Source organism: Emydura macquarii, unplaced genomic scaffold (genome assembly GCF_026122565.2).
Source record: "Emydura macquarii macquarii isolate MOO-44397 ecotype Brisbane River unplaced genomic scaffold, CSIRO-AGI_Emac_v2 contig_1045, whole genome shotgun sequence".
NCBI lineage: Eukaryota > Metazoa > Chordata > Testudines > Chelidae > Emydura > Emydura macquarii.
Window position 1 is genome coordinate 7,572,657 of NW_027131182.1, and position 26,042 is coordinate 7,598,698.

Consider the following 26,042-nt stretch of genomic DNA (forward strand, 5'->3'; position numbering starts at 1 on the left):
CCCTCAGGGACTTCTTATCTAACTACACTACTTAACAACTACTTAAAACTAACTAAAGTACTTTGAATAACAAAGAGTTCAAACAAGGGGAATGGCACTTGCAGAGAGCAAGTGCTAGTTCCAGCAACCATCACGGGTGGAAAAAAGGAACTGAGGGGCCGTAGGGTCGTGAACACACCTATATTGGAATGGACATGAGCAATCACTCAAAGGAGAACCAGCTCCCTGTGAGGACTTCAGGAATTTATTTAGTCTCTCTGCCTCAGTTTTCTCATCTATAAAACAAAGGCAGTGAAATCGCAAACATTATATGAATGTAATATTTGTTCACTGTTTTGGAAATTAAAAGCACAATAGTGAATAGGATAATTAATCATTAATAAATAACTCCTAAAAAAAATCAGTTTTATACTGCCCAATTCAACACTATTCAGGAGACATCTTAACTGAGGGAAGAACTGTTTAGAACTCCAGAAGTTGAAGTGCTTCAAGTGGCTAAAGCACAAAACCGGGAGCCAAAACTCTTGGATTCAATTCCCAGCTCTGTCAATTAGAAAAACTGGAGTGCCAGGCTGCAAGGTGAAGAGCTTGCTAGCACAAGGACCCAGACTCTAGCTTTCAGTCCTGCCTACTTTATATACATAGCAAAAAGCTAACTGGTGGCTAGAATAGAGCTCAGATCCTCTGTGGCTCAGATCAAAAAGAGGTATCATTGCAAATATTCAGGTTTTGCAAACAAATTTACCCATAAAAATCTAGCCACGGTACTTATTTGGGGCCCCCATTGCCAGGGTATCAGAATGTCTCAACATTTTCAATGTATTTATCCTCACGACACTCATCAGGTAGGAAAGTGCTATTATCCCCATTTAACAGACAGGGATCTGCTGAGGCATAGAGTGACAAAATGAGTTGCCCAAAATCACACAGGAAGCCTGTGGTACAGAAGGGATTTGAACCCAAGTCTCTCAAGTCCCAGGCTAGCACTCTAACCATAAGAGTGTTTTCCTTGATTCTGTTAAATGCAAATATATTTAGGAAGTAATCAGTTTATTCCGCAGTTTAGCAGATACACTTAGGTTCAAATAGAGAAGTACATGATTCTGTCCAATGTTTTGGAATATACTGTGTTTTTTCATGAGATACGAAGAGCAAACTCAGTATATGAAAATGCACATTTTAGTGAAAACTTTATATCTCAACTGCCTTACCTAATGTCCTCATCTGTAACAATGAATGCTTTGCAAAGGGGCTGAGATGTATTAAGCCACACTGCTGGGTTCTTTTCCACTGCGGCAGAGAGTTGCCCTGTGATAGGTGCAGAACTGGTGTGCAAAGCGCTGGCGACAGCAGATAAGAGGGTCTCGTCATTGTTGCCTGGGCCAACTCCTAAAATATAAATTATTAAATAATATATTTATTTAACTTGGATGGCTTACTTTACACGTGACTTCAAATGGCAGACTTTCTCTTGTTTGCAAGACAACTATGCATAAGATAATATCCAGATGTATGAGCATACACTTTAAGACCATATATCTAATGGAAATAATAAGGACAATGAAATACAAATGATATTTTAACAAATGACTTTGAAATCCGGTTAATGCAATTTAACATATAGTAAAAAAACCCAAACATATACAAAGATGCTAACTTTACAAATTGGCTACAGTTTCCTCAAACAAGGTCAACCAATGTAATGTTCTGGGTTCCTTCTCCAGCAATTATCTTGTTCTCAAATACCATTATTAATGTAACATTTGGGTCTTGAAATTCAATTTATTTTTGTAGCTTTTAACATTAATCTATACCAGTATCTCACTTCTCTTTACTTCAGTGCCACAAGGAACGATGCCGATGTTGGCAAGTAGTAGTGAAGTCTTTCACAACTCTTTCAGATTCTTACAGAAGTTTCCAATATGGTAGAATAAATAGTTACTAACTGTGACCAACAACTTATTGAATTTCAGATCAATTGCACTTGTACCAAGAAAACAGTGCAACTCTAAAATGTTCTTTGTATTAGTTAAGTAAAAGAGAAAACCCTGTTGAGGAGACAGGTGTGTTCCTGCCAGCAAGCACATGTCAAGGGTTACTAAAGTAAATCACAGTCAGATATGCATAACAATTTAAGAATATCTGAAAGGTTAACATGATCATTTTTTTATACATTCCACTTACTAGGCATAGCATAGCTGCTAAAGGCATACAGTACCTTGAAGACCTTTAGGTAGCTCCATGGATTTTATAATTTGTTCACTAACATCAGATGCACTTAGGCCTTGTAGCCTTTTCTCCCAGAAAAGCTGAAAGATGGAAAGGGAGATTGCTTGTTAGCAAAGAAAAATATACGTGAAAGCACAGCACCAACAGAATCATGTTTATATTACCATACAGTTTATTCATGACAAAAACCATTTAGGACACACACTTAAACAAGGAAAGTGGTAACTGATGGCCTACAGCTGCACCTTATTAAATAAAGAAGAGTAATATCAGCATTTTTAATAGCTACACGACTTAGTACACAAAGACTGGGGCTTGATTATACTTCCATTGATTATCCCCTCCATTGATAGGGACCATGTCAGTGACTTCCATGGGAGGGATCAAACCCTTAGCATTTTCTAATTAAAAAACTTATCTGAAATATAACTCAAATTAAATCCACTTTTCTCTACCTCTGCCATTATTTGTTTGTCAGGCAAAAAAAATGGATTAGTGGCCTGAGATACTCCTACAAGTACAAATTCCTTCTTTTTTACTCCTATCTACCAATTTTATGCTTTTTAAGATACGTCTACATTGCATTTTAAATCGCACGGCAGCAAGTCTCAGAGCCCGGGTCTAGAGACTCAGGCTGGCAGAGGCTTATGCTGAAGCTTGGCCTCCGAAGCCTACCTCCTCCTTAGGCTTCAGAGCCCAAACTCCAGCCTGAGCTGCAAAGTCTACACTGCTGTTTTTAGCACCGCAGCACAAGCCCAAGTCTGTAGAACTGAGCTCGGAGTCTCACTGCTGTGAGTTTTTAGAACGCAGAATACACATATTCATAGGTTCCTTCTGCCTGTACTACTGAGTTCTTAATACAATATCAAATCAGCCATACTATCAATCTCAGTGAGGTTCATCCAGAAAACTAAAAATTCTCCACAAATTGATTGGAGGCAAGCCTGCACACAGGTTAAGATGGAGCACTGCACAATGGAACATATAGTCTCCACAGCCATCACTTCTGAAAACTGAAAGCAGGTAGCAGTAAGTTCTATTTTAAATAAAATTAGGTACAGCCCTCATTCTTGATAAGTTAGTAATGTACCACTTAGTCGGGATCTCTGATATAGGGCACTAAGTGTAAGGGATTAGTGACTTGAACATTTGATTTTCCCCCTCCTTCACCCAACATCTATTTTTAGAATTAATGAGTGTACTCAATGCGCTGATGCCTCCATCATTAAAAAACAATCAAACTCATATTGAAATGCAATAAACTTCTGAACAGGAATCATTAAAGAGAAACCATTTTCTCAGGGATGAAGGGCACTATCCATGGGGAGGGAAAGGTTAATGAGAAAGTCAATTGTCTATTTAAGCAATGACAGGAAAATGTGACAGGAAATTGCTGTGGGGATTCTTGTGCGAGTTCCATCATGACATTTGGACTAGTGGGTGAATGATACTTGCATCATTCAGGGTAGGTAAATTAAAGAATTAATTTTCTACAGAAAGTCATCCAACACCACTGTTCTCTTAACTGAACAACAAAACATTCATGATCGTTTTACAAATTGGATCTTAACTCAGTAAGACCTTTGGATCATCCAGTTTGACTCAGCATTATTGTAGGACTACTTGACTACAATAGTTCCACTGATACATTATCTAACCTGTTCTTGGATATCTTTGTGACCCAACAGTTTCCTTTGATATCCGTCACTCCTTATTTGCTCATAAGACTAGGAACACTTAATTCTGAATCCTAAAATTTTTCTTCTGAACTCTCACCTAATTTCTGAACTCTTGTTTCTAGCTGAAGATTTCCTTTCCTCAATTTCAGGGCAGTGGTTTCGTCTTACTCTTTTTTTAAATAGATTACCTCCCTCCCTTTAGTTATCTTATTACCTTGATGGTAGTTGAAGACACAGATTATTTCCCTTGCATCTTATTTTTTTAACTGTATACAGTTAGCACCCTTTGTCTTTCATATGTATTATTTTCCATTCTCTGTATCATTAAAATATTGTATTCCAAAGAAGTGTAATAGATTTCCTAGAAGAGCCAATACCACTCTTTGGATATAGTGACAATGCCTTTACAATTCTAGAATGCTGAAGAAATCCATGCTTCAGTTATTATGAAAGTGTAAGTAGCAACTCTATATCTAAAAGTACACTGAGATATGCATAAGCAGTGAAAAAGGATTAAAACATTTCTAATTCAGCTTAATAATGGATTTTAGTCACTCAGTTTGGCACAATAACTCTTCAGAGGACAAATTAATTATTTTTTAATAAAATATTTACTAATTTCTGCAAAAGAAACTTTAAAAAATGCTCCCTTTCTAAAACTGTGCCCTGTTACTCTACCTAAATACTCAAGACCCAAGAACTTCCATCTCCATACACAGAGATTACATCACAGGGTTTGTCTACACTGCAAAGAAAAACCTGCCATGCCGTGTCTCAGAGCCCAGATGAACTGATGTGGGCTTGCAGGGCTCGGACTGTGGGGCTAAAAAATAGCAGTGTAGATGTTCAGGCTTGGGCTGGAGCCTCAGCTCTGAAACCCAGGGAGAGGGGAGGGTCAGAGTGGGAACGTATACACTGCTATTTTTAGTCCTGCAGCCCAAGCCCTGTGAGACCGAGTCAAATGACCCAGGCTCTGAGACTTGTCATGGGCTTTCTTGGCAGTGTAGATGTATACTCAGATGTTACTGTTCTGATGCCACCACCAGCTTGCTTCCCCAACTCACTCTTTCTACTCCTCAGGTAGACCATGAGGTGCCAGGGAGGAAGATTAGGTAATAGGGGATACATGGATGTGTGGAACCACTGGGGGAAACATGGCTGCTTCAGGATGGGTATCTGGAGAGCACAGATATGTGAAGAGCTTGGAGTAGGAAGCCCAGTACCCAAGGAGATTATCAGTACTTCCATACTTCACAGGGATATTTTGAGGAAAAATACTTTAAGAGTTGTGAGGCGCTCAGATACTATGGTGATAGGGACTGTATAAATACCAAAAATAGATAGATCATCTAGTCTGACCTCCTGCATAACAAAGGCCATAGGACTTCCCTGAATTAATTCCTGCTTCAAGTCCAATACAGTGGATTGAACTAAACACGTCTTTTGTAAAAACTATCCAGTAGAAAAATTGCCAGTGATAGAGTCCACCACAATCCTTAGTGAGTTGTTCCAGTGGTTAATAACCCTCAATATTACAAATTTGCACCTTATTTCTGGTCTGAATTTATCTAGATTCAACTTCTAGTCATGGGATCCTGTTATATCTCTTTCTGCTGGATTAAAAAGCCCTCTATTATCAAATGTGTGTTCCCACATAGGTAATTGTAGATTGATCAAGTCACCTCTTAACCTTCTACTTAATAAGCTAAATAGATTGAGCTCCTTAAAACTTTTGCTAAAAGGCATATTTTCCAATACTTTAATCATTCTCGTGGCGCTTCTCTCAAACCTCTCCAATGCATCCACAACCTTCTTGTATTGTGGACACAAGACTTGACACAGGATTTCAATAGTCGTTGCACCAGTGCCAAGTACAAAGGCAAAATCTCCTTACTCTTACTCAATATTCCCCTATTTATACAGTAACCACGTTAGCCACATGGTCGCACTGGGAGCTCATGTTCAGCTGATTATCCACCATGACCCAAGTCTTTTTCAGAGTCACTGGTTCTCAGAATCCACTGTTAGTAGGGCATACATTCTTTGACCATTCTCCCAGCATTCCTGTGAAATAAGGAAGTACTCTTTTACAGAGAGAGAATTGAAGGAAAGAGATTAAGTGACTTGCCCAAAGTGACATAGCAGTCTGTGGCACAGTCAGAAATTCAGCTGAGATTTCCCGACTCCTTGTCAGCTGTAAGACCACCTTTCCTCTCTGGTGGGAGAAGTAATGAGGGAATGTGAAGTGACAGTTGTAAGGGTGGGTAGAACTTTATTTCCTTGCTATTTTAGGCTTCTATTGGTACTCTTTTGCAAGTCATTTACACTTGTACAATTGTTTTGTTTGGATTTGTTTTAAGTGAAGTATTTTGTTTGGCAAATCATAAAATAATTTTGCTTCCCCAATATGCTTTCACTCTTCCAGGAAAAATTGTGGCTAATGTCTCTCTCTCTGGCCCAAAGACTATTTAAGTATTTATCTACAGTAGAACAGTCACTGGGCCAGGGAGATCAAGACAGTGAGAAGAATAAGAAGTATAGTCCCCCTGCTCCAATCACTCTTTCATTATTTATCCACAGTGCAACAGCTTCAACAGGAGAGATTAAGGAAGCCCACATCAGACTATCCTGTAGCTCAATGGCTCGAGCACTCTTCTGACAGCTGGGAGACCCCTTTTCTCATGGAAGTCAACAGGACTGCCCACAGCAGTTATATTGTACAAGATTGGGCCCCAAGAGGACATGGCAATCTTACTTATTATAATGTAAAGCATAAGAAAATTTACAGCTTAATTACTGAAAAGCTACACTTTAATCCTTCTATTGTGACAGCTACAGAAATCATTTCTTTTCCTGATATTCCTCGCATCAGTAGTTAGAAATTTAGATTTTTTTTCCCCAATTACTATATAGTTTCATAGAGAGGAAAACTGTACCAGTTGGCTGGGGCACTGGCCTGGGATACGGGAGACCCAGGTTCAATTCCCTGCTCCACCACAGAGTTCCTGTGTGATCTTGGGCAAGTCACTTAGCTTTCCTGTGCCTTAGTTCCCTGTCTGTAAAATGGGAGTCCTGGAGAGGAGACTGGCACCACTGGACTAAAACTGCCCATCGAAACCACATTTAAACAGCTCCTCAGCCTGAAATGAAAATGACCCCCCTGCAACCAAGTCAATCACAGGCTACAGGCTGTTTTGGGATGGAGCTTGAGCTCTTGGACTGTCCCACCTCACAGAGTCCTAGAACCCAGTCTCCAGACCAAACCCAAACATCTACATCACAATTGAACAGCCTGGAAGTTTGAGTCAGCTGGCACAGACCAGCTACAGGTTTTTCACTGCAGTGTAGACTTACCTTCAGACTTTCTGTCCAGAGGTCAGAAATCTCTAAGGGTTAATCATAATTTTTAAAAAAAGGTCATCTACTCTATCCACACCAAAAGAAGGATTATTCTCCTACAGTATATATATTCCAGTGCTTGGAAAAAGCTGCAAGTAAATATAAATAAGCATAAGGAAAGATTTGAAGCCTTTTAACAAGGTAAGATTTCCACTTTGTAATATTTAGTGAAGAATGCAGGAGTGTCCAGATTGAATCCTTATACAGTAAATGTATGACTCATGAATTCTATCTACTAAATGAGGTCACTGCAGATGTAGTTGAATGTGCTTGTATTTTTAAAGGAACAGTGAGTTCTGAGAGATCTACTTTAATAGACATAAAAATACTCCGTTAAAGTAGCCCCATGAATTGCCTAGTTGTTTCTCAAAAACTCAGATCCATTGATATGATTTATATCAAGGGCAAATAAGGAGTCTTCCTAAAGATTTTCAATTTAACTTTTAGACACCAATTGTGCAAGTTACTCCAAGCAGTGTGCCCATTCAGGGGTCTCAATGTTGTCAATGGGATTCTGTCTGCTTGAAGCAATTTGCAGGGTTGGGGCATAAGTTTTTACTTCATAACCTGCCTTCCATTTCCTCAAGGCTTTTATTACATCTATGAGCAGTAGCCAGTACAAAAAAACCTGACATCCTTGTTATTGTCACATGTATTCAACTTTTTAAGTAGTAGCTTGGGGCAAAATACTGATAGCAGCTAATCAAATTTTAGGGCCCGGGGAAGTACCAGTTGGAAGATGGAGTCTGATATTCTGTTTGATGTAATCGTGTATTTACAAGGAATGTAAAAGTCCTGCTTCTCCAAATACAGGAGGAACTAAAAACAAAAGGAGCCTTTTCTTAATTCACTGCTATAAGACTCTTTAGTCAACAGACCCAAAAATCTCTCTAGTTTTTTCCAGGACCACATTGTGCTCACAGGCTACTGCTTTGCTTTCTTGCCTCTCCCTCTTTCTCTGACTGTTCTCTCTCACTTCCTGACTGCTTTCAGTTTCTGTGTGTATACTCTCTCTCTCTCTCCAAGTGAAACCACATGGTACTAGTTTCTGAGCAGATTCTATTAGGCCTTGTAATCCATTACAAGGATTCATCCATCTCATAACAATATAAACACATGCAATGGTTTTAATTTAATACATTATTCAATTCAGGATCAGCCACTACAGACTATTCTGTAATACTTTTCCTGATTAATTACAGATTCTCAGAGTCCGAATCTCATTTCAGTGAGCACGTATAACCTTTAGGTAATATTATAAGGCCCATCTATTTGCTTAGAAGTGGGTGGAAGCTAAGAGGGTCAACCCCCTTTGCAATTTCATTTTGGGAGGATCTAAGACATGAACTGGGATATATCATCTGATTCCTTAATTTCTATAGTAGAGGATTTTTTTTGGTTAGATTGTTCAACTTGTAGCTGTTCAAAAATCCAGCAGTTTTCATGGATGATTTAAGCCAAATGAAACAAGAAGGTACTGAGCTGGAACATTTGCAAGACAAATGTTATGCTTAGTACTTACTTATGTCAAATTTTATCAGCATGGATAAACATTTATTTAAAAAATATTAAAAATCAGATTTTATTTAAATCAGACTTTTATTTAAATTAAATACAGGTTTTATTAAAAATATTTTAAAATAAATTTGAGATTGACAATTTATTATAATATATTTAAATAATTTACATTAAATCCAAAAAAATAATGTTAAGCAATATATGCTTGCTGTCAAACCACTGAACTGGTGAAAGTCACTAGCTAAGCACTTGGAACAAGAGTTTGTAAAACAGCTTTTGACAGCAGTAGCCTCTTCTATAGGTGTGGAGGGAATATTTTTTTCATTTCAGTTTATTCATCTAGTTAAGTTCAATGACTAGTTCATTCAAACCAATTGGAAGTTGAAAAAAGCAGGAAAGCTTGTTTTTTCCCCCCAATCTATTAATAAAATCTAGGTGTGAGGGGCATAATCTACTAGGTTTAGAAGGACATGGTGACCACAAATAATCATTTCATTTCACTAATTAAAAATACTTTCTTTAATAAATCAGTTTTAATTGCAAAACATATTTTGATAAACTTTTTTCTAATTATCAAACAGTGAAGGCAATTTTTTTATTAAATAAAACTAAAATGCTGGTTTTGTGCATATTCATGGAATCTGAATTTCCATCCAAGCTGAGCTTGACACAATAATCACAAGTAAAAAATTAATCATCTAGTAAATAAGAAATGCATCATTCACCATTTTCTAATATAATAAAAATGTAAAAACTAAGAATCTGAATAAATATAAGTTATATAAGTGCTTAAATGTGTGTGTGTGTGTGTGTGTGTGTGTGTGTGTGGTGAATCCTGATTAGCAAAAGGAAGCACCAATTTTAGTATAAGTGCTATATACAGTTGCAAATCAATACGTTGTAATGGTTACCAACCTTTCTTTAGGAAAATACCCAAAATATACAAATGCACAATGATTAAAATCTATTATTTAAATCAAGGTTTCCTGCTTGTTGAGTTAAATCATGATTAAAATTGGTGATTTAAAAATCACTTTGATTTAAATCAATCCACCCTGAAAAATATAAACAAAGCGATTGTCCTTGGCTCTAGGCACCCTTATATTTAAAATCACCATAGTCATATAACTCCAGCAGATAACTAACTGTTCGAGTCTCAAAATATCCACCACTACATTAAAGACTCTATTCCCTATGTGAGTCCTGTGTTCAAGCTTTTGGGGAAGAAACAGATGGGCTTTTTAACATGCCCTGGAGGTCAAAAAGTTCAGGCGAAGTAGCACTGAGGAGTCCTGTGTTTTCAAGGAGAGAATATGTGCTTTACGAATGGTACCGCTTTTGATTACACTTTGGAGCAGTAACCTCTGGAGGTTGAAACAGAGCATACACCTAGAGGCAGGGATACTGAAATCCATGAGGAAGAAAGGAGTTTGGTTTGCCATATTATTGAATATTCTTCAGTCAGATGTAGAATACTGAATAGGCAGCAATACTAACTTAAGCAACTGATTGGCTAACTTACTGCCTGTAGATTTTAGGTCTAGGTCTTGGGTTTCCACTGGTCTACATTGTTGTTGGTTTTTTTTGTTTTTTCCTTTCTTCTGGGAATCCCCACTCCAGGATCAAAAGGAAGCATGTGGCAGGGCTCTAGAGTACTGCCACGTCTGGTGTCCTTTTAGATGAAAAAGAAGAAGAGTAGTAGTTGGGAGAAGGTGCAGTTTCCTGGCATCAGGCAAAGTCATACTAGCTTTCAGCAATGATGAGGCAACAGGCTTTCTGCTTTTTACTGAGGAAACTGCTCTTGAAGCCAACAGCTATTCTGACATTTTTCATCCACAGAGAGATTCTGGGTAGCAATCCAACACCGACTGCTTATTTGGCCAAAGCTGAGTACAGTGCAACTCTGAACCAGTAAGACAAGAACTCTGGAAGACTCAGAGTTTTTGGTCCACCTAATGGAATAGGCAAGAAAATGAAGTCAGCAAGAAGGGAAACAAATGCAAGTAGTAAAAAAATAAAAATCAAAGGAGTGACTTTATTACATTGTACCAGGTCAGTGAGACCCCAAAACAGGTTTTGGGCATGAGGATAATTTAGGAAGATAGTGAAGTAGCTCAAAGAAGACTGTGTGGCTGAGACAGACAAAGTTTGGCAGCATGTGGGTGAACATACCACTGTGCTTTGATGACAAATATAGTTTTAACGAAGTACCTCTAGATTGATTGGCGTCAGTGTATGAAAAAAAAGTTGTTTGAGGATTTTAAAATGAATTATAGAAGTTCGAAGTGCATTCACTGGTTCAGCAGTGTTAAAAAAAAGAGTAGTCTGTCAGCAAGGTGCTGTCTTGAATTAATAGATTCAGTCCCCAGCTAAGGATACACCCCAGTTCTGGGACCCATGGGTGTGCAGCTCTTCCTTCTCATACCAGCAAGTGTGGATTCCCCCTTCTTGATGAGCAAGTCAGCTAGAGAACCAAGAATGTAAGGTTGTATGTATTCCAGAGGTTCCTGAACTGTTGTCTACAAAGCCCTTTCCAATGGCACGTGAAGAGCTGCATGCACAGCCTCATGACAATCCTGGCTCCATCCCTTGTGTGCAGCTTCTGCCAGGACACCTAAAAGCATTGAACCACAGATGCCACAAGGGTATGTTACTTCATAAAAGAAGTTCCCATCTCTAGCAACAGCCAGCTCAGAAGGAAGCTGCTGCTACAAGATCATGCAAAAACTACCACCAGAGACATCTGCTACTCGAAGGAGCTGCTGCCAAAAAAACTCACTGCACCACCACCTATGGAGCCACCAGAGAGATTACTTCTGAGACTACCACATGACAAAGAAACTACTGAGATTGTCAAGGGTACAGCTACTACAAAAACTACTACAGAAAGGAGCCACTGAGACCACCACATGAAGAGTCAGGCCAAGAAGGAATTTTGGAAAAGTCTGATTTCAACTTCTACTGCGAGGAGGGAAGTAGATGGAGGAAAAAAGTAGACAAGGAGGCAAGACCAAGATCCCTAGAAAAAGAGTGGCAGGGACCTAGATGGAGATTTGGGAGGCTTAGGGTGCGGGAATGGAGAGGAAAAAGTAGACATGGAGAAACCAAGAAGCCTGAAGATATTAGGTTGATTGAATTTGAGTTTTAACATGGGGGAAATTTATACACATGTCAGGCATGTGGGGGTGGCAGCATCAGCAGCAGTTGGAGTTTATTTTGAACTTGTGTGTGGAATGGATTTTGTCTGGAAGGTAAACTGATTGTATGTGGCAGGAATTCATTTTGATTTGGAAAGAGGGACCATCACATTGCCTCACTACTAAGAGATGCTCCACAATATGAAACATTGGGAAACCCTGATGTATTCTCTCAGAGTCTAACTGAACCATCAGTCTCCAGTCCTGCCTCATTATTTTATCCCGTAAAAGATCCTATCAGGAAACCAAATTCTTACTTTGTGGAAAGCAAGAAGGCCTATGCACTCCATTGGATTAATTCTGCAACATTCTATTCAGTATGGAAGAAGAGAAACTGAGTGTGCAAATCTATTCAAATGCACAATTAAGATAAAATCTATTGTATGCATACACACACATGCATTGCAGATGTGTGTGATTGCAGATGTGCAGTTGCACACAGAAGTGGTGAGCTGAGATCCCTCTGGACCATGTGGCAATTGATATACAAAAAAGACTTCTATCATCATCATGTGACAGATCATTTTTCCATGGGAGGAAACTAATTTCTAAGAGATTTAGATCTCCTGTATCACAATCAATTGTCAAATTGTTTCACTAATATTTGTTACAATGTTGACAGCAGCAATCTATTGTCTGTTTTGAATTGCGACTTTCCTGAAACATAAAGCACAGGGAAGTCTTTATAAATTCAGTCTAACATAGTTTACCTGGAAGTCTATTTATCTGCATAGCATTTCAACCCAAAAAAAACCGTCCCCCAGTTTTAAAGATGGTTTTAGAATTCCAGATTATTTTCTTTCTTTTTCTTTTTTCTTTTAAATTATTGTACCAGGATAATCTCTAGACATAGTTTGGAAGAAAGTTTTATAGTATCTAGTATATATTATAGACTACTGTACACTGCTAAATTCTTTTTTACCGTACTGTAATAAAAAATGAACTGTTTAGAAATTTTCCAGCAGGAACTTTTACAACAATCCAAATTTATGGTTTGAAAATTTAACAATAGACAGGCTGGGAAGGAGTACAAATACTAGATGATGGGAAATCTCTAAGCTGAACTTCACTCCCATGGGGTTGGTTCCCTCAAATCAATTATGTTAGCTATTGTGAAAAGGATCATTCTTTGTTATTGTACTCCACCAATACAGATTAGTGAGTTTACATAGTCACAGGGTTAGTCAAGCAGTTGCAGCAACTACGAATTTTAAGCTTTTTGGATCTTCTGCATACAGTTCACTCTTCAGTACCCAGAACCACATAAGCTTTACTGAATAGAAGAAAAAGCTAGAATCAGTGCCTTTAAAGTCCCAGGGGAATGGCAGACAAGCTGAAGACACACCAGCTTGTGCTTTAGAGGTTGGATTGACTCAAAAAGAATTGAGTTTCCAGGTTCTTGGGATCTGTGTGACTATTCCAAAGAGATGAGGTGCATTAGAAAAAATAAGAACACTACTTTAAGTTAACATCAGCCTTAGAATTCTTGTCTGAAATCAGCACTAGATAGGGAAGAGGGGATGGAAAGCTTTTTTTAATAATTTAAAAACCAACTCTCCAATAATAATAAAAAACATTTTCACCAATCTTTATAGAAAACTCTTCTGCCCAGAACACCAACATTTTGTTTAGAGATTTTGTTCAGTATGTCCTCTTCCCAAGAAGTGATGCTGTAAAAGATGAGAATGGAATCTGTTCAAAAGTAACCAGGATGTCCAATATAGCAGGTGTGTCTTAGCTTAAGATCTCATTCCATCTTCTTAATTTATTAAACCCTCTCTTAGAAGGCAAAGACCTTGCCCAATTAGGTACTGAAAGTGATCTATAATGGGAATCTTTAGGAGGAGAGATTACTCATTCATATAATGATCAAGGGACTAGTTGTAGAAGACTTCAGTTACTACATTTGTGGGAGGTAGGGGAGCAGACAACCAGGGAAGGACTTTGAGTCATTCATCAAGGTATGAACTGGCAGAGATTCCTGTCTCTTGAATGAAGGTGCTATAACTGACACCCAGTTTGGTGAATATTACTGGTGCAGTGGCCACACTGAAAGGAAAAGCCTGGCACTGGAAGTGTAGTAGCTCAAGGGAACCCCAAAGAACATGTGGTGATAAGAGGCTGTAGACCCATGCAGTTATGTATCTTTTAGATCTGGATGTGACACACTTACATGGCCCCTGCTGAACTTCGTGGGACCAACAGTGAGGCAAGTCGAGACCTTCAAATCTTGCTGAAAGACCTCTATAGCAAGATGATCCAATACGGCTCCAAATCTCTTCTTTTCTGGCTCACCTGAAGAGGAAGAAATACTACACAGGATGTGGGATCCAAATTCTTTAAGTAGCCTCTTTAAGAAAACAAAGCCCAATCATGTGTGATAGTTTTGAGCTATTTATTACAAGATCTGCACACAGGACCCTTGAGGGAGAAATGCTGATAGAAGCAGTCTGGATTTCATAGGGAATGAATGTTAAAAGCATGTTTGTCCCCAAAACTTAACTTTGTTCTACAATAAAAAAGGGGCCATGAGAGTGTACCGAACACACAACTAAATGCTATAAGTAATTTCTTCTTAAACTGCCAATGTATAAGGCATCTTTACTTGATGGTAGCAACCTTATAGGGACTTGATTAGTAAGATTACTTTGATCCTTCAGGTATTGTTTTTAAAATCTCACTTAGATATGCACAGCACTAATAATTAGCCAACGGGGAATTCCTTGTGATAGACCTTACATTTGTTCATTTTCTTTTCAAATGAAGATCCCTGTGATGTGAAGAGGCAAACAAACATCAGTATAAAGAAAGGGATCTAAATGAATTCCTATACAAAAAACAGAGTTTATAATAGTTTATTTTACTATTTTCTGAAAATGAGCATTCATCAAAAGTCTCCTTAAAAGGGATTTAATGAGTCACAAAACAGCGTTTTTAATGTTTTATGTAAAGCTTTCTTCCAGTAAAATGCCTTTTACAAAGGTATATTCTATATTCTCCCCTTTATAAATAGCATACTTTTAGGAACAAATGCTATAAAGAGGGCAAATATAATGACGTTTGATGCTTCATGTCAAAGTACAGGGATGTGTTTTAAAAAAGCATTATAACGGACTGAAATTCTCTAATTGTAGAACCATGAATGAAGGTATGAATTAAAGAGTTAGCCTCCTGCACACTTACTTTAACATGTACGGAATCAAGTCTTTTCAGTTTCTTCTCCATTACACTTTTTTTAATAGAAAGAAGAGATACTTAACAGAAATTGCATTAAGGATATAATTCTCTCCTGGAATGCAAATTATTCTGTCTTAAATTTAAACCAAGGTCAATTAGACCTCAGGTCACAATACCATTTTCTGAATAGTAACAAGAAGAAACTGATGTGCTTCTTACCTGTCGTGGCTGTTCAGTCACTCGTTGTGGATCCGATCTCACTTTATTGCTAGGATGGTTGGTAACTTTGGTTACTGGCTGTTTGAAAATGGATGCAGTTTGTCTGATTGGCAGTGTTGTATTTAAGTCTGGTTTACCCTGTTTAAAAAAAAAGTGAATTAACAAGGACCATATAACAGATTGCTGTTGGAATAACCCATTTTTACTGACTTGTGAAAAAATTTGTTGTTACAGTACTGATTTCTCTTGACTGAAGTTCTTGGATAGCTAATCTTTCACCAACTCACTTATTTTAAAGAAAAAAAATATTGAGGTTTAGAAATTTCAAGGCTACTTGTATCCCATGTGAAGAAATAAAAGAGTATGAAAGCCCCGCTTTCCTTATTGTAAAATATATGTTATTTATTTAAATGACTTGTTGCTAAAGTGATCTATTGTCAGAAAGCTAACAACAAATTCAGTCCTCCAAACCTGTATGAAAACGTGTTTAAAGCAAGTAATTTAAGGTTCAAATAACCAAATATATTATTCAGACATTCACAGATCTTAAACCCAAAATGGACCAATATGATCTAATTGAACCTCCTACATAACAAAAATCATAGTACTTCCTACATTAAGGAACTTCATAACTTTAATTGAGTTACAGCATCTCTTTCAGAAACGCTTTAAATCTAGACTACATGACTAAGTGACAGAATTCATCACATCTCTAATTGTTAATTGTCCTCACCGCTGTGAAAATAGCTCATCTGTATATCAATACCTTCTATAATATTTTTATTTAATATTTTACATGGGTTTCATCTTGATGTACTTTAAGTAACGTCTATATCAATCTGGAGATTTCAGAAGATAAGTTGTCTGACCTATAAACTAGTTACAAACTAGGATGGTTACTGTAAATAACTTGTTTCCAAGAAGAATAAGGAAATTACCGTTTTTAGATTGGCTCAGAAGAAAATGGAGATAAAAATGTATGATCTGAATTTATGTTTATTTTACTGATAAATGAATGTTTGTGCAACTGCCTTTGTTATGCTCAGGTATTTTCATTAGGTATTTTTATAAGTAGATTACATTTTATTTCTCTTATACTGGTGACAATGTTTTAAAGACATATTACCCAGATAAGACCATGCCAGTTTCCTCAAAAGTGGTATTATGCTTGATATTTGGGCGGTGGTATGTCACAGACTGAAAAAGCTTCTGTAATACATTATGTACCAAATACTGAAGAATTGCTGACTAAAAAATCCCACATACCTAAGAACATCCCAGTCTTTTATTTTCAGGGTATAAAAGTGAAAGTATGGCTGGGTGCATGCATATCTATGCAGACACTCATTAAGCCCACATAGGAAATGAGCTGGAAAAACAAAGTTCTCCAGGATTAAACAGCCCTATTTTCCCACAAAGTGTGTTCTGTGTTAAAAAAGTCTTAAGAGATTGGATACTGTCTGCAATTTCTGATAAATATGAATTGTTAAACTTGAGCTTATCAAGAATGTTCTGTTAAAGATTGCATTATATAATCTGTGCTGCAGGGGAGGAAAAGGACAGCCATCAAAATCATGTAAGAAGGAAGCTTTATATTGGCTCTGAGGTTGTAGATCAGATATAAATTAATAAGTAGTTTTAATATAAACTTCAATATGAGTATATATACACTTAACCAGATTGGAATAATAGATATGATTGATTTGGTGAAGTTCTTTTGTTTAGTTATACATCCCAACTAAAACTCACAATCTTAAACTCCTCAGAATTTATATATGGGGATTTTTTTTTGTACTAATCTGATGATTTATTTCCAATATTAATACTAACTTATTTAATTTGGTAATTTGATAGTGCTTTATTTTTGTTTAGAATTTTTAAGGTTAGCTCTGGTGATAGGTTTTCTTGATTACATTTTAGTTTTAGAGTTGTAATAAAATTTATAAAATAGAAACTGATACTGAGTTACAATTTCAGAATCATATTTCCTTCAATAAGAAACCTGGGTCCAGAACCTTATAAGGCCTGGGATGGATATCAGCAAGTCAACCTAAACGCCTGACCAGCTCCCTTAACAGGTTTATGTATCTTAATTTTCTTATTTTTAGTCTGAATGTGTCCCTTTCAGCTTCTAGCCACTGGATCTTGTTATGTCTTTGGAAACAGTTTGGACTTGTGTAGAAGAAATATTTACTGAATGTGATCTATTTACATTTATGTCTCCATGTCTGTATTAGTGCCATAGTATTATAGTAATGAATACTCTATGAATATGAAAAATAGTGAAAAAGGGAAGACATCTCAGAGCTTTACTGGTTTCCTTTTTTAAACATTCAGGAATTTGTCACTTATTGCTCACACCCTACTGAGCAACCAGTTTCCAGATTGTAGAACTAGATCTCAAATTGCCTGATCACTTTCACAAGGCAAGAGCTACAGTAATCTAAAAAGATCTTGGCAAGTTTGTATGTCCATGCATTGCATATATGGACATTCTGTGGTTTCAAGTAGGAGGGCACTCAGAGGTCATTATGCTCCCTTCCACCCAGCTCTCACTCAGGAATAAAGTGGTCTCTTCTTAGGGGAGGAATAAATTACAGCAAATTAAGGCCACTATACTCCTGAGTGACAGACGCCACGTAGGAGTTAACATTTTTTAAACTTATGTGCATTGACTTCAGACCATTCACTGATATGCCCTAGCTTCCCTTAGTGTCTTGGTGCAGACATGCCCAAGAAATAGCCCAATGAATAATAACAAATTAACATATGGTAACTTGCAAATCTCATCTTGAAGATGTTTCCAAGAGGGAAGGATTGGGAATTTTAATGGTGGACTGAGAGCATTAGTTTGTCATTGCTAAAATCTGAAATATTGTTGTGCGTTTGTAATGTAGTTAAGCAGCTTTGGACAACGTTCTTACATTATGCACCTCCAATTTTCTAGCAGGCAAAGAAATCAAAGTATAAACATTTCCATCAAAAATAGTTTTTTTTAGATTTTAAAATACTGTGTTGTAACCAATTTTTTTCATATATCACAGATCTAAAGCTTGCACTGAAGTCAGTGGAGTTAAGATAACAGATGAATTTGTCCCCATCATTTCTAAGTGCATTATATTCCCCAAGCACTTTCAACAGACATGAACACCAGTTTTCCACAGCTTTTCTAAGAGAATGTCAAGTCTTTTGACATTCATTCCAGAGTCTTTTAAACCCAAACAAATTTGGAATTTCAGAAATTGTACATTATAAACAACCAGGGACAATTAAAAATTAATTAAATAAATAATTAAATAAAACAAAGGCATTCTGAGTCGCATGTTCAAGATATCTTGTGCTTGCAATGTAAGTACCTTTTTTTAAAGTGTTCCCTCAAAAGTATGCAGTGAAATGAAATATACAAATGGAAAATGCTGTGTAATCTTTCATCTAATTCTAATTCCAAATTTTATTTTAAAGATATCTTTCTTTAGTCTTAGACATCTTTCTACAGGCATACATGAGAGGGATAAACAAACCAAACTGTGAAACTCCAGTGCCCTACTAAGAGGCAAGTAACAAGCTATTGTATCTTTCGGACACAATTTGTATAGAATCCAGGGTTTAAAAAAAAATCCATTCCTACACTTAAAGGCAGTGAATAGAAAGTTTTCCCTGGGGAATGAAAGAGCTTAAGCAATCAAATTCTGAAGCTAAGATTTCGTTTTAAAAAAGTTTTTAGCCCATACAGTTGCAGAAAAATGTGAAACAAGTATAAACTATGTGGGAGCTTCAGATTTACCATACAGCTAACTAGCCAGAAGTTCAGCCAGGTTTGGTCTGGTCTTCAAATGTATGTGGTGCCAGGGCCCTGGTAAACTCCCAGGCCCTTTCATATCAACCACTTTCTAGGAGGTTTAGTCTGATAGCTAGCAAGTGTCTGTTAGACTGTTCAAGCGAAGAGTGAATCAATTTAAAAGCATTCTGTAACCACACTCTTACCCTCTTCCTATCCTGCTTTTAGTGTCCTTATTATCCGCACTTCAAATGTCCTATCTGTACCTTCCATTGACTTCAGTGGGCTATGGATTAAGTCCAAAGTTTTCCACCGACTTCAGTGGCTTTGGGTCGGCCCTTTAAACTGTAAGCAGGGAACTCAACTTTACTTATTTCTGTATAGCTCCCAGCATACCTCAGGATGTTTGGAAAGTCATAATTATAAATATGCAGTACAGTGTTTGCTTGATTTTCAGCATGCAAACTGAGAATTTTTAATGAAAATCATAAACTACCATTCATCCACGGTTCATTTCATGGTGTTGGATTATGCTCCAACTTTTACATCCTAGTGGTGGTTGAAGTAGCACCTTTGTATTTCATATAATGGTGTAAATTTTTATAGCACTTTGGAATCCTTCACAATAAAGGACAGTATGTAAAACGTACTGAAACTGCTATGAAAGTTCTAATAAATATCACTTCATTTAAGAGATATAAAGTTATGGTATTCAGTATACTTGTTATAAAAAGCTCAATATTCTTAACCAGAATGGGCTTAATGGCCAAAGACTTCTCTGTCAAATTCCGCTATTGCTTGATTACCATCCTTTAAACACAGCTCTCCCCAAATAAAGTCTGGGAATTAAGGTATTACATCATCTGCCAGGAATGTCAATGCATCACTGTGCCACATATATGCTCCATCCAGCTGTGTTCTTCCTTACATAATGTTTCTATGCTAGCAGAAATGGTTTCCAGAAGGCAGTTCACTATCTTCTTTGTGGAAAAGATACTTCATTCTGAGTATGATTTTAAAAGCTATAACAATATTATTTCCAAGCCTTTCATACCAATGATCCTTAGGTCACTCGTATAAATGTTTGGTTAGACAGTAACCTAATACACATTTCTTTCAGAATAAAGCCAACCACCAATTTAAGAGGGTTGATGAAGGCATTTTTACAGCACAACAGCAGCAAACAACTGCATTTATTGGTTCTTATTCAAAACTACTTTGAATCTCCTATTCAGTTCTCTCTTCAGGAACCTCTCAAGTCAGCAAAATACTTAAAATCTCTAAATTAAAGGCATTAACAATTACTGGACAAGATTACTGTAAGACTGAAGCAACCCCTCCTCCCCCCACCCCGCATCAATCAAAAGACTTTTATTGCTAATTCTGCAAACTCAATAAGTGCACTGATACCTAATCAGGATGCTTTGCAGTTTGCATAGAAGACAGTATGCCAGATTGTGAGTGACCCAAAAATGCTAACAGCACAAAGAAGAGAATTTATTTGCAATATCTACATGCTGGTTTAAAGCTAAAGATATCAGAAAACATAACTAGTATGTTAAATTAATGATGGCAGAGACAAAACATTTTTAAAATGAGAGGATTTTTCCATTGCCATCTGTATAAATATTTAACTGCCTCATATGGTTGAGAAAGAAGGCTTAGCTGCAGTTTTATACTTCTTCCCGTGAAAAAATATAAAACAGAGGCAAATGATTTAGAAACCATTCATAGTAAACTGTTTCTACACGACAAACAAGCAGTACAGTATGCGTGAATAAATTTATGCACAAACATGACAAGGTAAATCTGTTAAAGATATTGTATGAGAAGATTTACTAGAAGATAACACCACAACTCTCTGCACGAACAACTCTGCGAAAGAACACACAAATAGCAAACTTCAAGATTAAATTTAAAGTCCTTTTTACTGAAGTAACTACTGAAGAAATAATCTAGTAGTCCATAAAGTAAAGATTTTAAGCAGAACAGGATATTAACAAATGATATTTGCCTAAGAAACTGAACAAATAGGGTAGATTAGATCACTTACACTGATGTAAACCCAGGATATCTTCTGTGATTTCAATTTGCACTACTGTAAATATCAGAATCTGGCCCAGACTTTTATATATTAAATTCTGCAAAACTCATTGAATTAGTTTCCTGGTACTATTACTTGCACTTTTAAACAAGATCACGTCTGTGGTTTAAAAAAAAAAATAAAAAGCATACATTAAATGTAAAAAAATCAGCATGAACCGAGTGGTCCATGCCTTTGGTCATCTGCCATTCATTTAATCTTGTAAACCCATGTACTAGAAGCCGGCTTATTATGCATATTCATTCACTGTCTAGATATATAATTGCCAATTTAAATGAAAACATTGCAACTTGTTTTAAAAACCGAGCAGACAACTTTTGGAAAGAATCCTTACAGTATAAGCATCCCTATTGCATCCATCACCATGGTATCTAGGTGTCAACAGTAGGGGCTCTATAGGTGTGCTTTAGCCCTTTTTTTAACCACTAGACAGAAGAGGAATCCATTTTCCTATTAACAAAAAAGCCTGATTCAGTCTCTTTTCTCAGATCCAATCTTTTAAAAATTGCTTTTTTTGGTTGCATAATTTTCACAGACACCAAGTATAAATACTATGTAATTGCCTCAAAAGACAAGCTTCCTGGCACACATGAAAAAATATGAAACATTTTAGCTCAGAACAGGAAGATGAACATAACTGGGGCAAAAGCTGGACAAGTGAACAGGATAATCTCCTGGCATTACCTAACTAAACAAGTCTAATTTAGAAAAATGTCAGCCTTATTGTTCATCAGATGAACAGTACTGAATTTTGTTCTCAATCTCACACACATGCCAACTCTTGAATTATTGCTTAGATGTTATGTTGCAAGTTTAGTCTCACCTTGATTTTTCCTTGTAGAAGAATATTGCTACTATTAAAAAATACCTAGATCTCCATGACAACTAAAAAGATAAATATACACAAACACACACCCCTGAGCTGCTTTAAGCAGAAAAATTGCTAAATGCTCTAGAGGAAAGGGCAATTTTAGGATCTGAAGTAACAGAGATACACTTAAACACCGTGTATTTACTAACAAACCTTATTTTGATTGAGAGAATCATTCCTTAGTCTCTGTTTGTTCTTCTGTAATTTACTGGGCATCATCTTTCCCGTTCTGAAGTCAAAACTGCTGAGATCAACAGTGTTTCCCAGGTATCTTGCCAACTGAGGCTTGCTTCTGAACTTCTTACCACTTGGACTAAAAGGAAGAAAATACTTTAGTATATTTTGTTGTACGAAATGATATATCCTTGAGTTCTCGGAACAGGTTTCATACCTTTTTAATCTATACCTTAAGAAGCTTCCATATCTTTATTCCACGCATCATGTTCATTATGATGTATTTATGTATTTATTAGGCAAGTGAGCCGAGGTATGATTCCTCACCTAAAATCCAGTCCCATCTTTGCTCAGGGTTGTAACTTACGTTTCATGCTGATGGGCACACATATGCACTATATCCTGGAAGTTTCAAATTCAAACTATATGATTGCTTGATTTATTCTACTTAAGTATAAAAGCCCACAATATAAAATATATTATATATAATATAAAATATAAAAGCCCACAACGAGAGATTAGATTCTGTCCAACTGCAGAAAGTCACTTGCTCTGTACAAGATGAAGGGCAGTAGAGGAGGCTTCAGCTGACCACCCAATCATTAACACACCAACTATCTGAAACCTCTAATGCCATTAGTTTGACACAAATGTATAAAAATAGGGTATGATGCAGCAGGACACCATATTATACATAATTCACTCACTAATGCCGGTATCAGAGGCTAGAGAAATTACTGAGCAGTAAACAAGCAAGCAGCAAGATAAATGATGCATGATATGAAGCTAACAATCACAGCATTGGACCCGTATGTACCATATCAACATTCAGACCCACAGTGTCAAATGAAATGATGCTATTTGTAGCAATATTTTGTCTCTGAGGCTTTATTTAGAATTACTCCATTTGCCTCATTTGGCTGATAAATTATGAATGCTACCCTGTCCCCACCTGCTCTTTTGAGCACCATCTGCAAAACATTAGGTTTATAATCATGCTAAAATAATGTTATTTCTGTCAATCGGCATGCTACAGAGCTTTCTTTTCCCTTATACTTACAGCCCTTAATTTTCAATGTGGTGCACACAGATGCACTTCTGCACCCATGTAGCCCTCCACCATCTTAAATGGAGCTCCATTGGGCATAGGATTTTGCCCAAATGCACCTCTTTGCAAGACCATGGCCAAGCCATTGTTCACTGAAAGAACGTCAACTTAGAAAAAATTAGTGCTCCCTTTGATAAGACTCAGAAGTTTGGCAGAAAGAAGGTATTAAGAGACTACAAACAAACTCCTGGTCTATGACACAGTAAATTGTAAATTTCTGACAGCATAGCTGTGAAACATGGATAAAATATTGTTACTACATCAAAGCAATAAACAAGTTCCTTATCAGGTGCCAATACAGCAGTCTTATTGAACAATGATTCAGTCTGAAAAACAGTAGCCACCAAGATACTGAAATATACAAATTCATTTAACTGAGAACATGGTGATATTTTCAAACAAATTGCTTTGCACTGGAAGTAAAGCACTTCAGAAGTTGCCTAAAGCTGTTTGTTCTTTCAAAACCATTTAGGACAAGATATTCAGCACTGTAGAATATGTACTGAATTCTGCAAAGGAATAGCAAATAAGACAAATAGAGGAAAATGGGTATTATCTTAAATAATACAGCATTATGGAGACCTCTGATCTCTGGAGAGGATGGGGTGCGGGGAGGAAGACGAGACATTATAATCTGAAGCCAATCACATGAATGTGGGTGTAGGAAAAAATGAGGACATCTTTTAGGTTTGCTAAGCTAACAGCAACACAGACAAAAGAATCCAAGCTAACATGTGAACAGAAAACAAAATAGCTTCCTACATTTTTAGTTCTAGGGCTCGCTGTCATTGTTCTAAGACAATGGTTCTCAAATTGGGGGTTGTGAGCTGCTGGCCGGGCGGTGGGATGAGCAGCTCCAACTCCCAGCCGGGTGCGGGAGGCTGTGAGCGAGCAGGGACCCCCGACCAGGCAGCATGGCTGAGAGAGCCCCAGCTGGGATTGGGGTTGCCAGCAGCCCCGAACGGGCAGCAGAGCCGTCAGCAGCCGCCTCTACCTCCAGCCGGACAGTGGGTTCTCAGCAGCTGACCACCAGCTGAGTAGCGAGGCTGTGAGAGCCCCGGCTGGGAAGCAGGGTTGCCAGCAGCAGGAGGTGGGATTTTAGAAGACCCAACCCCAGGTAGCCCTGACTCTGGCTGCTGGTTACTGCCCCAAATTTTGCCCAGTATCAGTTTCTGCAGTCCAGACTGCCACCGGTGAGGCTGTGATTGAGCCAGGAGCCCAGCCAGCTTTGAATGACCTCCCCGCCAGCACTGCTCCGCCTTCAAAGAAAGGGCACCAAATAGAAGTTTGCCCAGGATGCCATTTTTTCTAAGGTCAGTCCTGGGAGTCCTGGACTGAAACAATAACATTACAACATTAGAAGGCTTGATTTGAAGAGTACTTTATTATTTAACAGTCAGAGACACAGGTGCATACTTTGTCCTGAAAATAATGACCACTTCCACTGTTAAAACAGCTAAAATCCAAAAGTATCTGGGGTCTTACATAAAACACGGTTTTACCAGTATTGTTAGCTCTGGTACTGAAAAACCACAATGCCTCATTGCTGCAAAGTTTTGTACACACGTGGTTAAAATGTCAAATAGTTTGTCTCTAATGTGGAAGCCGTATAAGCAACTTGCTTTTATGTCTGATCTTTGATGCAGTATTTTTTTCCCATTGATTGCACCACAGGGCTAGTCTACACTTAAAACCTACAGTGGCATAGCTGTATTGGTTCAACTGCGCTGCTGTAAGAGCCCTTGTGTAGCCATGTTATGTTGGCGGGAAAGAGCTCTCCCACCGACATAATAAAATCACCTAAATGAGTGGCGGTAGAAATGCTGGCGGGAGAGTGTCTCCCACCGACATAACGTTGTCCACACAAGCGCTTATGCCGGCAAAACTTATGTTGCTCAGGGAGGTGGGGTTTTTTTACACCCATGAGAGACAAAAGTTTTGCTGGCATAAATGCTAGTGTAGACAAGGCCTTAGAGCAGTGGTTCTCGAACTTTTTGTATTGGTGGCCCCTTTCACAGAGCAAGCCTCTGAGTGCGACCCCCCTTATAAATTAAAAAACATTTTTTATATTTAACACTATGTTCAATGCTAAATTTAAATGCTATTGCTTAAAATGAATTGACCTTTTCTCACTGCTTTTAAATTAAGACTAAAACACATTTTATCCAATTATTGTTATAAGCCTAAGTTATTTTTAAGTGGAATTTTATTTTAAAACTTTACAGCAAGTAATCATCAAAAGCAGCCAAAAATCCATTGTATGTCAACATCTTGAATACTGCATGCAGATCTGGTCGCCCCATCTCAAAAAAGATATATTGGAATTGGAAAAGGTACGGAGAAGAGCAACAAAAAAGGTCAGGTGTATGGAACAGCTTCCATATTAGGAGAGAATAATAAGACTGGACTTTTCAACTTGGAAAAGAGACGACCAAGGGGGTATATGATAGAGGTCTATAAAAGCATGATGGAAGTGGAGAAAGTAAATAAGGAAGTGTTGTTTACTCCTTCTCATAACACAAGAACTAGAGGTCACCCAGTGAAATGAATAGGCAGCAGGTTTAAAACCAACAAAAGAAAGCATTCTTC

General features: G+C 37.5%; 1 protein-coding gene across 1 annotated transcript in view; it reads right to left on the reverse strand.

Annotated features, from left to right (window-relative positions):
* The window catches only part of MBD2 (methyl-CpG binding domain protein 2), a 57,199-nt gene that overhangs the window by 15,145 nt on the left and 16,012 nt on the right, over positions 1-26,042 (reverse strand). The window contains exons 2-5 of the mRNA XM_067545416.1: positions 22,325-22,484; positions 15,419-15,556; positions 2,219-2,309; positions 1,212-1,389 (exon numbers count right to left, since the gene is read on the reverse strand). Coding sequence (XP_067401517.1) covers positions 1,212-1,389; positions 2,219-2,309; positions 15,419-15,556; positions 22,325-22,484 — 567 coding nt within the window. The remainder of the gene's footprint in view (positions 1-1,211; positions 1,390-2,218; positions 2,310-15,418; positions 15,557-22,324; positions 22,485-26,042) is intronic.